A 17,913-nucleotide genomic window follows, 5' to 3' on the forward strand; every position below is an offset into this window, starting at 1 on the left:
GACAACACACCGCGTCCAACATTTTCCACAAAGATAAAATAAGTCATATTTTGGTTCATTTAATAGTTGAAACAAATTTAAATAATGGATCCCATATTCCAATATATGACTCATTATTATCTCAACTAAATGCAGTTTGTTGTACTGATATCATCTCCATAGCTTGTGTGTAGCAGTCAGTATGAGTTGGACTAGCAACATCTATCCATTTTTTCAATATTACCCTTTTTGTTATTATGCATATTGAAAGAAAAGCATTTTTACTCTTTGATGACACGTTACTAAATTGATGGAGATCCCCAAGAATACAAGTTTGCAGTGTCATTTGGATGTTTATATTAAGGACTGTGATTGCTTCTTTTGTTGTTTTCAACCATAACTCTTTTATTCTCTGACATTCCCACAATAAATGAACAAGAGTTGCCTCACTTCATACATACTACCCCAATTTTAAAAAGCTGAGAAGATGTCAAATACAATCTATTCAATATCTTAAATTGAGTCAGCTTATCTTTAATGCTTCTAAAGGGCTTATTGGCATTTTTCCAAATATCATTCCATGATATGTCTCTTTCATCTAAAATGTTTAAGTCCATCAGCAATGTTATTAATTATTTCCCAAATTAAGGCTCCAATTACTTCCCATTAAATATTCCACTTTGAATATGTTTTGGGGAAGATATTGCATATTTTGTTTTTGCCATAAAACAAACTTTAAGTCAACAGATGGATCTGAAGTTGATCTATAGATATTTTAGCGTTCACCAAAATTGAGGGGAGCCCTAATGGTTACAAAAAATATTATATTGGTTTTGAAAAGGAAAAATATGAAAATGGCCCCTGCATGCTTTGCCAGTAGGGCTCACTAGAACCCCTTTTAAACTGTGGGACCAACTCAAATTCAGCATCAAGGCTAGACTTTGGACAACAAACTCAACACACTATCGTGGGATCTCTATGTGAAATTGTGAAATAATACTATAATAGTGGAACTTTCAAACCTCAAACAATTTCAAAGGTCAGGTTTATTGATCGCTGAAGCAAGAATTGGCATGGATGTGACAAAGGTCATGAGAAATTAATTATTTCCAACGTATTCCAAAATAACCCCAATGAATAAGGAAGTGATCATTTCCAAAGTGGCTGGTCTGATGTGATAATCAAGGCCTTGCACAACATCCTTCCTCTTGTACGGACCGCTGACTTATTCACCCTCCTGGAACACACACGTGTTACTAGATCATTGTCTCATACTCTCCGCCAGCGGCTCTCAGCTTTTTAGGTCAATGACAAACTGACTGTCATCACTTCTTCTTCTTCTTCTTAAGAGTTCATCTCCTTCTCCTCAAAAAGGTCCTTCCATAATAGAGAGTGCCTTAATACTATCTTTGTGCTGTACATCCAGTCAGCGCTGTTTGATCCATGATATATTCCATCTAGATGTTACTACACTTGCATCTACACATAGCTGAGTGTAGCTGTGGAACCTACTGGCTGGCATACCAAAATCCATCCATCCATCCATCTTCAACCGCTTATCCGGAATCGGGTCGCGGGGACAGCAGCTCCAGCAAAGACCCCCAGACTTCCCTCTCCAGAGCAACATTTGCGACTTCCTCCTGGAAGATGCTTTTGATAATGATTTGGAGAGCATGAGAAAATTGCATTTTTTTGGTATTACTTAATTACAAGTATCAGATATTCCCGTGGCGGTGAAAGCGTTGCTACGAATGTTGTGGGGTGTGGCCAAAATGAGGACATCAAATAATTAGCATAATCTGATATGACGCATACATTTTTTTAAAAGGACAAAAAAATGTAGACACACCTTTAAAAACAAATCTGTGTTGTTAACATATTTTTCTATATATAAAAATTTACTGTTTTGCTCTATTTTTCAATTGGACGTGTTGGAATTGGGCCGATTGTTAGCATAAGATTGGCAATAAAAATTAAAAAGAGCGTTTGGAGGCTACAATACGGTATGTTACTTTAATTTGTTTTCACGTTAAAAAAAAATCCTAATTTTTAAGGTGTTTATTTTGGGTCAAGTACATTTAGAGGAAACCCTGAGTATGTTCCACAACACAACGGCAACAGAACCACACACAAACAGCTGAGTAGCACAACCAACATTTTAAAAGTGCATGGTACTTTAAAATTAATTAATGTCATCTTGTGGTGTTAATTATGTTGTTTTTTTGTTAGCAGCTGGCATCACCCTAATTCCTGTTTATAAGACACTCATTTTTTTCCCACACTTTAAACAATGTTGCGGCTAATTTATAGAATATTTTGGGGTTCACAAGCTTCACATGCCAATCAATGTAGCCTAGTCACATCAGATCAACAAAAGTTACCAAAGTGTGTTATGGACTCACCCTCGTCATGAAGTACACGCACAAGATGCAGCCCCAAAGCCAAAGACCATCAAGGAAACCTCCAGGAAAAGAAACAGCTGCCGCACATAGAGGAAATCCGCCACCACTTACAGGCCCCAAAAGTCCAGATTGCGGCGCGCCAAAGAAGGCAACTTCAGCGGTTTCAGGAAGGAGAAGAACAAAGACTGAGCTAAATGACTCCTGTTTGCCATGTAGCAAGTATTGTGAATGAACACAAGAGTTTGTGTAAATGTTTCATGTTTTGTTGTGTACACCTGCAGCCAATAGAGGTGAGCTGTCTATATATGTAGAAGATCAAATGTGTCCGAAAATTAGGTAGGCTGCATCTTATGTCTAAGTATACTCTGTTGCGGCAATTGGAGCATTTAAAGTTAGGCCCTTTTCCACAGCTCACTAGCTACCTGCTACCTGCCTTACCAAAGCCACACCCATAACTAGGGTTGTACAATAAACCATGAGTGATACTAGTACCTTGGTACTAATGAATGAATAAAGGTACTATACTGCCTTTGACAAATACCGGTACATTGCTGGTAATATGAACTGAGAGCACTTACACACACAGAGCACTTACAAGCGAAAACAGTGTGGAGACATATTTTTGCTTCAAAACAAAAAATAAGGATTGAAATTGAAAAACAGAAAGTAAGCAGATACTAACAGTAAATGAACAAGTAGATTAATAATCCATCCATTTCCACCATTTTTCCCCAATATTTTTGACAAAATTAGAAATGCACAATATTTTACTGCATACGTCAGCAGCCAAATTAGGAGCCTTTGTCATCCGTTTGTTTACTTTATATCAAAAGAAAAGTTGTCCAGTATGTTCACTATTTTATTTAAGGCCATTTTATACTGAACAAAAATACAAACGCAACACTTGTGTTTTTGCTCCCATTTTTCATGAGTTGAACTCAAAGATGTAAAACTATATACACAAAGACATATTCCTCTCAAATATTGTCCACCAATCTGTGATCATTTTTTCTTTGCCAAAATAATCCATCCCACCTCACAGGTGTGACATATCAAGGTGCTGATTAAACAACAGGTGTGCCTTGGGCTGCCACAATAAAAGGCCACTCTGAAATGTGCAGTTTTATCCCACAGCACAATGCCACAAGTTTTGAGGCAGCTTGCAGTCGGCATGCTGACTGCAGGAATGTCCACCAGAGCTGTTGCCAGTGAACTGAATGTTTATTTCTCCACCATAAGCCGTCTCCAAAGGCGTTTCGGAGAATTTGGCAGTACATCCAACCGGCCTCACAACCGCAGTCCAAGTGTAACCACACTCGCCTAGGACTTCTACATCCTGCAGGTGCACGTCCATGATCATCTGAGACCAGCTACCCGGACAGCTGTTGCAACAATTGGTCTGCATGACCAAAGAATTTCTGCACAAACTGTGAGAAACCGTTTCAGGGAAGCTCATCTGCATGCTGGTCGTCCTCGTCGGGGTCTCGACTTGACTGCAGTTTGTCGAGTGAGCAAGTGCTCACCTTCGATGGCGTCTGTCACATTGGAGAGGTGTCCGAATGCACAGAGATACTGTGACGAGATCTTGAGGCCCATTGTTGTGCCATTCACCTGAGACCATCACCTCACGTTGCAGCATGACAATGCACGGCCCCATGTTGCAAGGATCTGTACACAATTCCTGGAAGCTGAAAACATCCCAGTTCTTGCATGGCCAGCATACTCAGAGGACACGTTGAGCATGTTTGGGATGCTGTGGATCCACGTATACGACAGCGTGTTCCACTTCCTGCCAATATCCAGCAACTTGGCACAGCCATTGAAGAGTGGAGCAACATTCCACACACCACCACCAACAACCTGTTTAACTCTATGCCAAGGAGATGTGTTGCACTGTGTGAGGCAAATGGTGCTCACACCACATACTGACTGCTTCTCTGACACCCTCCAATAAAGCAAATATGCACATTTCAGTGTGGCCTTTTATTGTGGCAGCCTAACCTGTGCAATAATAACGCTTTTTAATCAGCATCTTGATATGCCACACTAGGGCTGGGCCATATGGCCTTTTTTTAAGATCTCGATATGTTTAGGCCATTTCACCATACACCATATATATGTGGATATGTTTAGGCCATTTCACCATACACCATATATATGTGGATATGTTTAGTCCATGTCACGATACACCATATATATGTGGATATGTTTAGTCCATGTCACGATACACCATATATATGTGGATATGTTTAGTCCATGTCACGATACACCATATATATGTGGATATGTTTAGTCCATGTCACGATACACCATATATATGTGGATATGTTTAGTCCATGTCACCATACACCATATATATGTGGATATGTTTAGTCCATGTCACCATACACCATATATATGTGGATATGTTTAGTCCATGTCACCATACACCATATATATGTGGATATGTTTAGTCCATGTCACGATATGTGGATATGTTTAGTCCATGTCACGACACACCATATATATGTGGATATGTTTAGTCCATGTCACGACACACCATATATATGTGGATATGTTTAGTCCATGTCACCATACACCATATATATGTGGATATGTTTAGTCCACGTCACGATACACCATATATATGTGGATATGTTTAGTCCATGTCACGACACACCATATATATGTGGATATGTTTAGTCCATGTCACCATACACCATATATATGTGGATATGTTTAGTCCATGTCACGATATGTGGATATGTTTAGTCCATGTCACGACACACCATATATATGTGGATATGTTTAGTCCATGTCACGACACACCATATATATGTGGATATGTTTAGTCCATGTCACGACACACCATATATATGTGGATATGTTTAGTCCATGTCACGATACACCATATATATGTGGATATGTTTAGTCCATGTCACGATACACCATATATATGTGGATATGTTTAGTCCATGTCACGATACACCATATATATGTGGATATGTTTAGTCCATGTCACGATACACCATATATATGTGGATATGTTTAGTCCATGTCACCATACACCATATATATGTGGATATGTTTAGTCCATGTCACGATACACCATATATATGTGGATATGTTTAGTCCATGTCACCATACACCATATATATGTGGATATGTTTAGTCCATGTCACGATACACCATATATATGTGGATATGTTTAGTCCATGTCACAATACACCATATATATGTGGATATGTTTAGTCCATGTCACCATACACCATATATATGTGGATATGTTTAGTCCATGTCACCATACACCATATATATGTGGATATGTTTAGTCCATGTCACCATACACCATATATATGTGGATATGTTTAGTCCATGTCACCATACACCATATATACGTGGATATGTTTAGTCCATGTCACGATACACCATATATATGTGGATATGTTTAGTCCATGTCACGATACACCATATATATGTGGATATGTTTAGTCCATGTCACCATACACTATATATGTGGATATGTTTAGTCCATGTCACCATACACCATATATATGTGGATATGTTTAGTCCATGTCACGATACACCATATATATGTGGATATGTTTAGTCCATGTCACGATACACCATATATATGTGGATATGTTTAGTCCATGTCACGATACACCATATATATGTGGATATGTTTAGTCCATGTCACGATACACCATATATATGTGGATATGTTTAGTCCATGTCACCATACACCATATATATGTGGATATGTTTAGTCCATGTCACAATACACCATATATATGTGGATATGTTTAGTCCATGTCACCATACACCATATATATGTGGATATGTTTAGTCCATGTCACCATACACCATATATATGTGGATATGTTTAGTCCATGTCACCATACACCATATATATGTGGATATGTTTAGTCCATGTCACGATACACCATATATATGTGGATATGTTTAGTCCATGTCACGATACACCATATATATGTGGATATGTTTAGTCCATGTCACGATACACCATATATATGTGGATATGTTTAGTCCATGTCACCATACACTATATATGTGGATATGTTTAGTCCATGTCACGATACACCATATATATGTGGATATGTTTAGTCCATGTCACGATACACCATATATATGTGGATATGTTTAGTCCATGTCACGATACACCATATATATGTGGATATGTTTAGTCCATGTCACGATACACCATATATATGTGGATATGTTTAGTCCATGTCACGATACACCATATATATGTGGATATGTTTAGTCCATGTCACGATACACCATATATATGTGGATATGTTTAGTCCATGTCACCATACACCATATATATGTGGATATGTTTAGTCCATGTCACAATACACCATATATATGTGGATATGTTTAGTCCATGTCACCATACACCATATATATGTGGATATGTTTAGTCCATGTCACCATACACCATATATATGTGGATATGTTTAGTCCATGTCACCATACACCATATATATGTGGATATGTTTAGTCCATGTCACCATACACCATATATATGTGGATATGTTTAGTCCATGTCACGATACACCATATACTGTATATGTGGATATGTTTAGTCCATGTCACGATACACCATATATATGTGGATATGTTTAGTCCATGTCACCATACACCATATATATGTGGATATGTTTAGTCCATGTCACGATACACCATATATATGTGGATATGTTTAGTCCATGTCACCATACACCATATATATGTGGATATGTTTAGTCCATGTCACGATACACCATATATATGTGGATATGTTTAGTCCATGTCACGATACACCATATATATGTGGATATGTTTAGTCCATGTCACCATACACCATATATATGTGGATATGTTTAGTCCATGTCACCATACACCATATATATGTGGATATGTTTAGTCTATGTCACCATACACCATATATATGTGGATATGTTTAGTCCATGTCACGATACACCATATATATGTGGATATGTTTAGTCCATGTCACCATACACCATATATATGTGGATATGTTTAGTCCATGTCACCATACACCATATATATGTGGATATGTTTAGTCCATGTCACGATACACCATATATATGTGGATATGTTTAGTCCATGTCACCATACACCATATATATGTGGATATGTTTAGTCCATGTCACGATACACCATATATATGTGGATATGTTTAGTCCATGTCACCATACACCATATATATGTGGATATGTTTAGTCCATGTCACGATACACCATATATATGTGGATATGTTTAGTCCATGTCACAATACACCATATATATGTGGATATGTTTAGTCCATGTCACCATACACCATATATATGTGGATATGTTTAGTCCATGTCACGATACACCATATATATGTGGATATGTTTAGTCCATGTCACCATACACCATATATATGTGGATATGTTTAGTCCATGTCACGATACACCATATATATGTGGATATGTTTAGTCCATGTCACAATACACCATATATATGTGGATATGTTTAGTCCATGTCACCATACACCATATATATGTGGATATGTTTAGTCCATGTCACCATACACCATATATATGTGGATATGTTTAGTCCATGTCACCATACACCATATATATGTGGATATGTTTAGTCCATGTCACCATACACCATATATATGTGGATATGTTTAGTCCATGTCACGATACACCATATATATGTGGATATGTTTAGTCCATGTCACGATACACCATATATATGTGGATATGTTTAGTCCATGTCACCATACACTATATATGTGGATATGTTTAGTCCATGTCACCATACATCATATATATGTGGATATGTTTAGTCCATGTCACCATACACCATATATATGTGGATATGTTTAGTCCATGTCACGATACACCATATATATGTGGATATGTTTAGTCCATGTCACGATACACCATATATATGTGGATATGTTTAGTCCATGTCACCATACACCATATATATGTGGATATGTTTAGTCCATGTCACAATACACCATATATATGTGGATATGTTTAGTCCATGTCACCATACACCATATATATGTGGATATGTTTAGTCCATGTCACCATACACCATATATATGTGGATATGTTTAGTCCATGTCACCATACACCATATATATGTGGATATGTTTAGTCCATGTCACGATACACCATATATATGTGGATATGTTTAGTCCATGTCACGATACACCATATATATGTGGATATGTTTAGTCCATGTCACGATACACCATATATATGTGGATATGTTTAGTCCATGTCACCATACACCATATATATGTGGATATGTTTAGTCCATGTCACAATACACCATATATATGTGGATATGTTTAGTCCATGTCACCATACACCATATATATGTGGATATGTTTAGGCCATGTCACGATACACCATATATATGTGGATATGTTTAGTCCATGTCACGATACACCATATATATGTGGATATGTTTAGTCCATGTCACGATACACCATATATATGTGGATATGTTTAGTCCATGTCACGATACACCATATATATGTGGATATGTTTAGTCCATGTCACCATACACCATATATATGTGGATATGTTTAGTCCATGTCACAATACACCATATATATGTGGATATGTTTAGTCCATGTCACCATACACCATATATATGTGGATATGTTTAGTCCATGTCACCATACACCATATATATGTGGATATGTTTAGTCCATGTCACGATACACCATATATATGTGGATATGTTTAGTCCATGTCACGATACACCATATATATGTGGATATGTTTAGTCCATGTCACGATACACCATATATATGTGGATATGTTTAGTCCATGTCACCATACACCATATATATGTGGATATGTTTAGTCCATGTCACAATACACCATATATATGTGGATATGTTTAGTCCATGTCACCATACACCATATATATGTGGATATGTTTAGGCCATGTCACGATACACCATATATATGTGGATATGTTTAGTCCATGTCACGATACACCATATATATGTGGATATGTTTAGTCCATGTCACGATACACCATATATATGTGGATATGTTTAGTCCATGTCACCATACACCATATATATGTGGATATGTTTAGTCCATGTCACAATACACCATATATATGTGGATATGTTTAGTCCATGTCACCATACACCATATATATGTGGATATGTTTAGTCCATGTCACCATACACCATATATATGTGGATATGTTTAGTCCATGTCACGATACACCATATATATGTGGATATGTTTAGTCCATGTCACGATACACCATATATATGTGGATATGTTTAGTCCATGTCACCATACACCATATATATGTGGATATGTTTAGTCCATGTCACGATACACCATATATATGTGGATATGTTTAGTCCATGTCACCATACACCATATATATGTGGATATGTTTAGTCCATGTCACGATACACCATATATATGTGGATATGTTTAGTCCATGTCACCATACACCATATATATGTGGATATGTTTAGTCCATGTCACGATACACCATATATATGTGGATATGTTTAGTCCATGTCACGATACACCATATATATGTGGATATGTTTAGTCCATGTCACGATACACCATATATATGTGGATATGTTTAGTCCATGTCACCATACACCATATATATGTGGATATGTTTAGTCCATGTCACCATACACCATATATATGTGGATATGTTTAGTCCATGTCACGATACACCATATATATGTGGATATGTTTAGTCCATGTCACGATACACCATATATATGTGGATATGTTTAGTCCATGTCACGATACACCATATATATGTGGATATGTTTAGTCCATGTCACGATACACCATATATATGTGGATATGTTTAGTCCATGTCACGATACAACATATATATGTGGATATGTTTAGTCCATGTCACCATACACCATATATATGTGGATATGTTTAGTCCATGTCACGATACAACATATATATGTGGATATGTTTAGTCCATGTCACCATACACCATATATATGTGGATATTTTGCCTTAGCCTTGAATGAACACTTGATGCATATAATCACAGCAGTATGATGATTCTATGTGTCTACATTCAAACATTCTTCTTCATACTGCATTAATATATGCTACTTTTAAACTTCCATGCAGAGAGGGAAATCCCAACTAAAAGTGTATTTATGAAACAGTTATTAAGCAGTGGCACAAACATTCATGTCATTTCCAAAACAGAAAGTGCAAGATTGTCGGAGACATTTTAAAACAAGCTATTAGTGCACTTTTGTGCATGATGTCACTAAGATGACATATCAAAACAACACTAAATTAAAGTGCACTTTTTGTACAGAACGCCACTACAATAGTTTAAAAACATGATGTCACACAAGATATTTCAATAAGTGTCACATAAAAATGAGCTGCAAATAATAGTAAATCAAATAGTGTATGTCCTTCACTATGTGGTAGGTTCCTGCGGACGTTATCTCCTTTTGTTGTTGACTCTTTTTTTCATACGCTGTTGATGTGGAAATGGTTGCCTCGGCATTTTGATGGTGTGGCACCGAACGGAGATGTTGACATGCGGAGTAAGCACTCTTCATTCTCTAGCGGGTGACTTTTCAAATGATGCTACATATTAGCAGTAATGCTACTTTTTGTAGAAACGCTTTTGCCCCACACTTGACAAATTACAGTTGTCTGTTCGACATCTTCCCACTTGAAGCCAAACCACCGCCAGACGATGGACCCCCTGCTGCTTTTCTTGGGAATTAATTCTTCATTCATTTGTTACCAGATTCGCACCTTCTTTCTCTCGTATTACCACACGCATCACAGCTAACTTTAGCCATGCCGCTACCTCTCTGCTCCGCGAGGGCGTATACGTATGTGACGTATGACGTGACAGTATGTGACGTATGTCGTGACAGTATGTGACGTATGACGTGACAGTATGTGACGTGTGTAGAAGGTGCGCTTGCTGTCTGTGAGAAGGAGACACAAGATAGAGTGAGAAGAGCCTGTCGTGTAATGCCAGCAGCTAAAAGCAACTGCATGAGAAGGTATACTCCAATATCACCATATAGTCATTTTCTATATCGCACAGAGACAAACCCGCGATATATCGCGTATATCGATATATCGCCCAGCCCTATGCCACACCTGGGGGATGGATTATCTTCGCAAAGAAGAAATGCTCACTAACACAGATTTAGACAGATTTGTCAACAATATTTGAGGGGAATAGGTCGTTTAGTAAAAGTTGTAGATCTGTGAGTTCAATTAATGAAAAATGGGAGCAGTAATGGGAGCAAAAACAAAAGTGTTGCGTTTATATGTTCCAAAATTGTTCCTTAAGTGCCATAAGAGACGTATGTTTAATGTATCATAAGAGTTTCTGTAAAAAAAAAAATTTTTGTGGTTCCCTTTATTTTGAAAAGTCTCAAAATACATTTTACAACACTATAGCCAACGAGCGGCGACTGAATGAACAGCGCCTCTGCTGGCTGCAGCCACAAAATACACCAGCTGGTGGAGCGTCTCAGTAACAGAATGGAATAGTGTCCTTGCAGAAGACCTTTAGAAAGAGTAACAATAAGATGACAGCTGGCCTGCTAACACATTTCAAAAGTGGACAAAGTAGCAGTCTGCACCCTCGGACCATAACGGAGCAAGCAAGGACGTTTGCTTACGCCAGCAGGAGCGCCAGCAGCAAGCATGGAGAAGTGTGGGAGTGTGTGACTTTCTTCTCTCAACACACATTCTCCAAATATTAAAAGTGTCTCGCTCACACGTAGTAATATTTACACTTCAAATATAACGCAAAGAATTTGGTTTCTATCTAAAAACGCCGGAGGCAGCAAAATATTACACTTCATTCCCACAAGAGTGGACGTGCCCAAGCTTGCATGGAGCCACGTGCTGCTGAGCAATGCATAGCAGCCATGAGAGTGCCTGCATGGCAGCCATGAGAGTGCCTGCATGGCAGCCATGAGAGTGCCTGCATGGCAGCCATGAGAGTGCCTGCATAGCAGCCATGAGAGTGCCTGCATGGCAGCCATGAGAGTGCCTGCATGGCAGCCATGAGAGTGCCTGCATGGCAGCCATGAGAGTGCCTGCATAGCAGCCATGAGAGTGCCTGCATGGCAGCCATGAGAGTGCCTGCATGGCAGCCATGAGAGTGCCTGCATGGCAGCCATGAGAGTGCCTGCATGGCAGCCATGAGAGTGCCTGCATGGCAGCCATGAGAGTGCCTGCATGGCAGCCATGAGAGTGCCTGCATGGCAGCCATGAGAGTGCCTGCATGGCAGCCATGAGAGTGCCTGCATGGCCGCAGCCAGGCAGACTTTCCCAAGTCCAGCAGCACAACTGCGACCGTCCTTGATGCCAAACTCCCATTTCATGGCTGTCCTGTCACATTTTGGGAACGCCAAAGCTGCAGGATTCCGTAGTAAGGCTGGGTCGGGTCTAACTGTCACCATCGTTGTACCTTCAGGCCACTTCAAAATTCAGATGTGACACTTTTCACCCTGCGATACCAAAACAGTCCCGCCTATTAAAAGTAGAATACAAATTTAATAGATCAATATTTGCATGAAATCATCAACAATAGAAACTAGGGGTGGGAATCTTTAGGCACCCAACAATTTGATCCAATTCCCATTCCTGGGGTGACGATTCGATTCAGAATCGATTTTGGATTCAACACAATTCTCGATTCTCGCAATGTAATTACTTGGTATAATAATTATAATGAAACCCCTAACTCTAAACAATTATGAAACCCTAACCTAACCCTAACCCTACCCTATTATGAAAGCCTAACCCTAACCCATAATGAAAGCTTAACCCTACCCTATTATGAAAGCCTAACCCTAACCCATAATGAAAGCCTAACCCTAACCCTTCAAAACAGGTTAGAACAACTCCTTCTGGTTGCATGGAGATGGCGTTAAAATATATTTTTTAATTAATTCTAATTTAAAAAAAACATTTTCTATTTTTTTTTTTAAATGATAAATCAATTTAGAATCAGGATGAATAAAATCCGCGATTGGGATGTGAATAGTTTTCTTAGTGCACCTTAATAGCCAGAAAAGGATGAGTCTATGACAAACAATAACATTGATGTTCATGCATGAATGTTTTTGAGGAATTACATGACGGAGTTTTCTGTTATTATTGCTAACTTCTTTTCCACCAGTAGCCCGCTACGCTAGCGACATAAACATGGCTAAGCTAGCTTTATTCATACTGGAAAAAGCTAAATAATAAAAACATGTTCTTGTCTTCCACAGAGATCAACACAATCACACAAATAGTGGCTTTAAGAACTCAACTTACAGTCCTCACTTTAATCACAAACCTCATTTGGTGTTATTATTATCATCATCAACCTTATTATCATCATCAACCTTATTATCATCATCCATGTTACTATCATCATCATCCACGTTATCATCATCATGTGTATATTCTATTAGTACAGTTTGTGTGTATTCTATTAGTACAGTTTGTGTATACTCTATTAGTACAGTTTGTGTATATTCTATATTAGTACAGTTTGTGTATACTCTATTAGTACAGTTTGTGTATACGCTATTAGTACAGTTTGTGTATATTCTATTAGTACAGTTTGTGTATACTCTATTAGTACAGTTTGTGTATATTCTATATTAGTACAGTTTGTGTATACTCTATTAGTACAGTTTGTGTATACTCTATTAGTACAGTTTGTGTATATTCTATATTAGTACAGTTTGTGTATACTCTATTAGTACAGTTTGTGTATATTCTATTAGCACAGTTTGTGTATATTCTATTAGTACAGTTTGTGTATATTCTATTAGTACAGTTTGTTTATACTCTATTAGTACAAGTTTGTGTCTCTTGCCAACTTCACTACATTGCGCCTGTTTTTAAAAGTCATTTTTTAAAATCAAAAACAGCATTATATCATATGTATGTTTTACTGTCAACAGTGACTGACTTGTATTTGTGACAATCACACATGTTGATCATGCTGTAAGTCTACATGTCATGTGCTAGCAAGCACATCAAAAACAATGTGCAATGTTTACCTATTTTGGAATGCATACTTAAAATTGAAAATAGTGCTGTTTAGTGACAGTCTGAACTTTAAGGACCAATGCAGGTGAGTCTCCTCACAGACCAACATTCTTTATATATATATATTATATATTATATGTATATATATATATTTTTTTTTTTTTGTGCCAAATATATTGTATTGAATTTTCCAGTTAAAATCACATTTACCAATCATACTTTGCTGACTCAGACCCGTCATACATGCACACTCACGTGCACGCTTGAGGAGAGAGGTGCACTTGGGCTTTAACAACTCAAGGTTTACAGTATAGACATTATTAGAAAAAGTACCCAGATATTGAATATATCCATCCATCCTGCACTGGTTCAGGATCAGCAGACGATCCAGACCAGAGCAAGATGGATGAATATTCCTGGGCATCAAAGATCCTCAGGAAGTCATCACTAGATCTCTCCACCCTTCACACTTGAAAAAGAAGAAGTAAGTCACATTTTTGTGGCTTGATTAGATGCAAAAAAAAAAAACACAAAGTAAGTAAACTGTGACAAAACCATATCAAAAGTGACACAAAAAAGCAAAGGTAGTGTGGGAACAATACAAAAAATAATAACAATAAAGAGGGAATAAAGCTACAAAATATATATATATATTTTGAATGGGGGGCCAAATTGAGAGAAAAAATGTGTCTGGGGGGCCAATGTGTATGTGTGTATAAATTATATATTTAAAAAACATCTGCTGTACAGTATGTGTGTTTGGATCCCTTTTCCCCAGGAACACTAATACCAAAAGTCACAATGTCCCATAGACTTCTAAAAAAGTCATGACAGACCAACTCAAAAACACCAAATGGAATTTTACAGTTTTTTACTGAATGCGACACCCAAAATGTACATGAAAATAAAGAAAGTGTGATTTACAATATTAACTATGAACAATAAAAGACTGAATATTAACAACATATGAACATCTTTTACTTGTCAGAGCAGCTCCTCCATAGTTGTGTATCTTTTACAATCTAGCAAAACACTACAAAAATGTAACAAACAGCAAAATATGAATTTAAAGTGTAATAAACACCTACAATATGATATATTATCACGTAAAAATGTGCTTCCACATCTGTTTGTGACACATGTGTTTGTGGCTGGCTGCTCTGGAAACACTCTGCTTTGTTCCTGTCTGACCTGCTGGGACCTACATTACCCTAATAACTCCTACAACACCCATTGAAATACTTTGTAGGGTTGAAGACTTAAACCCTAATAACTCCTACAACACCCATTGAAATACTTTCTAGAGTTGAAGACTTAAACCCTAATGACTCCTACAACACCCATTGAAATACTTTCTAGAGTTGAAGACTTAAACCCTAATAACTCCTACAACACCCATTGAAATACTTTCTAGAGTTGAAGACTTAAACCCTAATAACTCCTAGAACACCCATTGAAATACTTTCTAGAGTTGAAGACTTAAACCCTAATAACTCCTATAACACCCATTGAAATACTTTCTAGAGTTGAAGACTTAAACCCTAATAACTCCTATAACACCCATTGAAATACTTTCTAGAGTTGAAGACTTAAACCCTAATAACTCCTATAACACCCATTGAAATACTTTCTAGAGTTGAAGACTTAAACCCTAATAACTCCTATAACACCCATTGAAATACTTTCTAGAGTTGAAGACTTAAACCCTAATAACTCCTTTTACACCCATTGAAATACTTTCTAGAGTTGAAGACTTAAACCCTAATAACTCCTAGAACACCCATTCAAATACTTCCTAGAGTTGAAGACTTAAACCCTAATAACTCCTAGAACACCCATTGAAATACTTTCTAGAGTTGAAGACTTAAACCCTAATAACTCCTTTTACACCCATTGAAATACTTTCTAGAGTTGAAGACTTAAACCCTAATAACTCCTAGAACACCCATTGAAATACTTTCTAGAGTTGAAGACTTAAACCCTAATAACTCCTTTTACACCCATTGAAATACTTTCTAGAGTTGAAGACTTAAACCCTAATAACTCATTTTACACCCATTGAAATACTTTCTAGAGTTGAAGACTTAAACCCTAATAACTCCTTTTACACCCATTGAAATACTTTCTAGAGTTGAAGACTTAAACCCTAATAACTCCTAGAACACCCATTGAAATACTTTCTAGAGTTGAAGATTAATGTGGACTTAAACAAGTGTAAAAACTTATTGGGGTGTTACCATTTAGTGGTCAATTGTACGAAATATGTACTGTACTGTGCAGTCTACTAATAAATATGTAGTGTACTGTGCAATCTACTAATAAATATGTAGTGTACTGTGCAATCTACTAATAAATATGTAGTGTACTGTGCAATGTACTAATAAATATGTAGTGTACTGTGCAATGTACTAATAAATATGTAGTGTACTGTGCAATGTACTAATAAAAGTCTCAATCAATCAAAAAAGCATCAATATGACACACTGTTATTATTTAGTGTAGTTGTTTACTAATCCTCTATAAACACAAATGGACAATAATATGATGACCACACACAAACAATTAGTCATTATTAACTCAAAGGTCGTTATTAAAAGCACGGACAATATTATAATGACCACACACAAAGAAGTCTTTAATAACTAAAAGCTGGTTATTAAAAGCACTTTTGACAAACTTGACCTGAATTGCGTGAAAGGGAGCAGCCTGTGACGTCACGGCGTGTTGCTATTGTGGCTAACTTCAGTTAGCGCCTGAAAGATGGCGTTAATGAGGCGAAGTTAGTATGAAGACTCACCTGCTAAACTCTCTTCTGTCTTCTTCATCAGCAGCGGCCTTTTGTCCCCGAACACGGACGTCGTTGTCCCGCGCGGCGTGTCGCCACTTCCCGCTTTGTGCTCCACTCCCGCCGCTGCTCCCACGGAGGACCGGAGGGGGCGGAGCTACAACTCACCTCACCCGGAACTCGGGACGGTTTTTGACGTTTTATTTCCTTTTGAAATAAATAACAAACATACTTTTATAATTCACTCAACAGTCAAGGCACGTTCGACAACAAGGAAAGAAAACTAAAGCAAATACAGATAGAGAATTCATTCTTTTAATTACATTTAATAATTAAATAAATAAATAAATAAAAAAAAGGCTACCTAAATCACTTTAAATGTTTTTTAACAAAGATAACAATTTAAGGTAGGCTGACCATATTGTGAACTCCCAAAAAGAGGACACATATATGCGTGCCAAGGCGGGACCAGGTGAACATTTGCCCATGATACTCCAACTTGCTTTATAAATAATATATTTATTTCAATCAAGCATTTTTTCTCCTCTGTTGACAGCAGTGTTGGCGCTAGGGATTTTCAAAATGGGGTCCCAGGGACCCATCAAGTCATAAAAATGGGGTCCCACGGTACATTTTTGGGGTCCCACTTTTTTGTAAGCGTTTTGAAAACAAATGTTAAAAT

The 17,913-nt window shown here is 37.4% G+C and overlaps 1 protein-coding gene across 2 annotated transcripts in view; it reads right to left on the reverse strand.

The window, feature by feature from the left end:
- LOC133639657 (inactive rhomboid protein 2-like) overlaps positions 1-17,386 on the reverse strand; it is a 77,754-nt gene extending 60,368 nt beyond the window's left edge. The window contains exons 1-2 of one of the 2 annotated variants that reach the window (XM_062033154.1): positions 17,244-17,386; positions 2,382-2,533 (exon numbers count right to left, since the gene is read on the reverse strand). In XM_062033154.1, the coding sequence (XP_061889138.1) occupies positions 2,382-2,533; positions 17,244-17,271 (180 nt within the window). In that variant the 5' untranslated portion in view covers positions 17,272-17,386. The remainder of the gene's footprint in view (positions 1-2,381; positions 2,534-17,243) is intronic. The other variant, XM_062033155.1, reaches the window with a different exon arrangement.
- Between the last annotated feature and the right edge of the window lie 527 nt (positions 17,387-17,913).

Source organism: Entelurus aequoreus, linkage group LG22, assembly GCF_033978785.1.
Source record: "Entelurus aequoreus isolate RoL-2023_Sb linkage group LG22, RoL_Eaeq_v1.1, whole genome shotgun sequence".
Taxonomy (NCBI): domain Eukaryota; kingdom Metazoa; phylum Chordata; class Actinopteri; order Syngnathiformes; family Syngnathidae; genus Entelurus; species Entelurus aequoreus.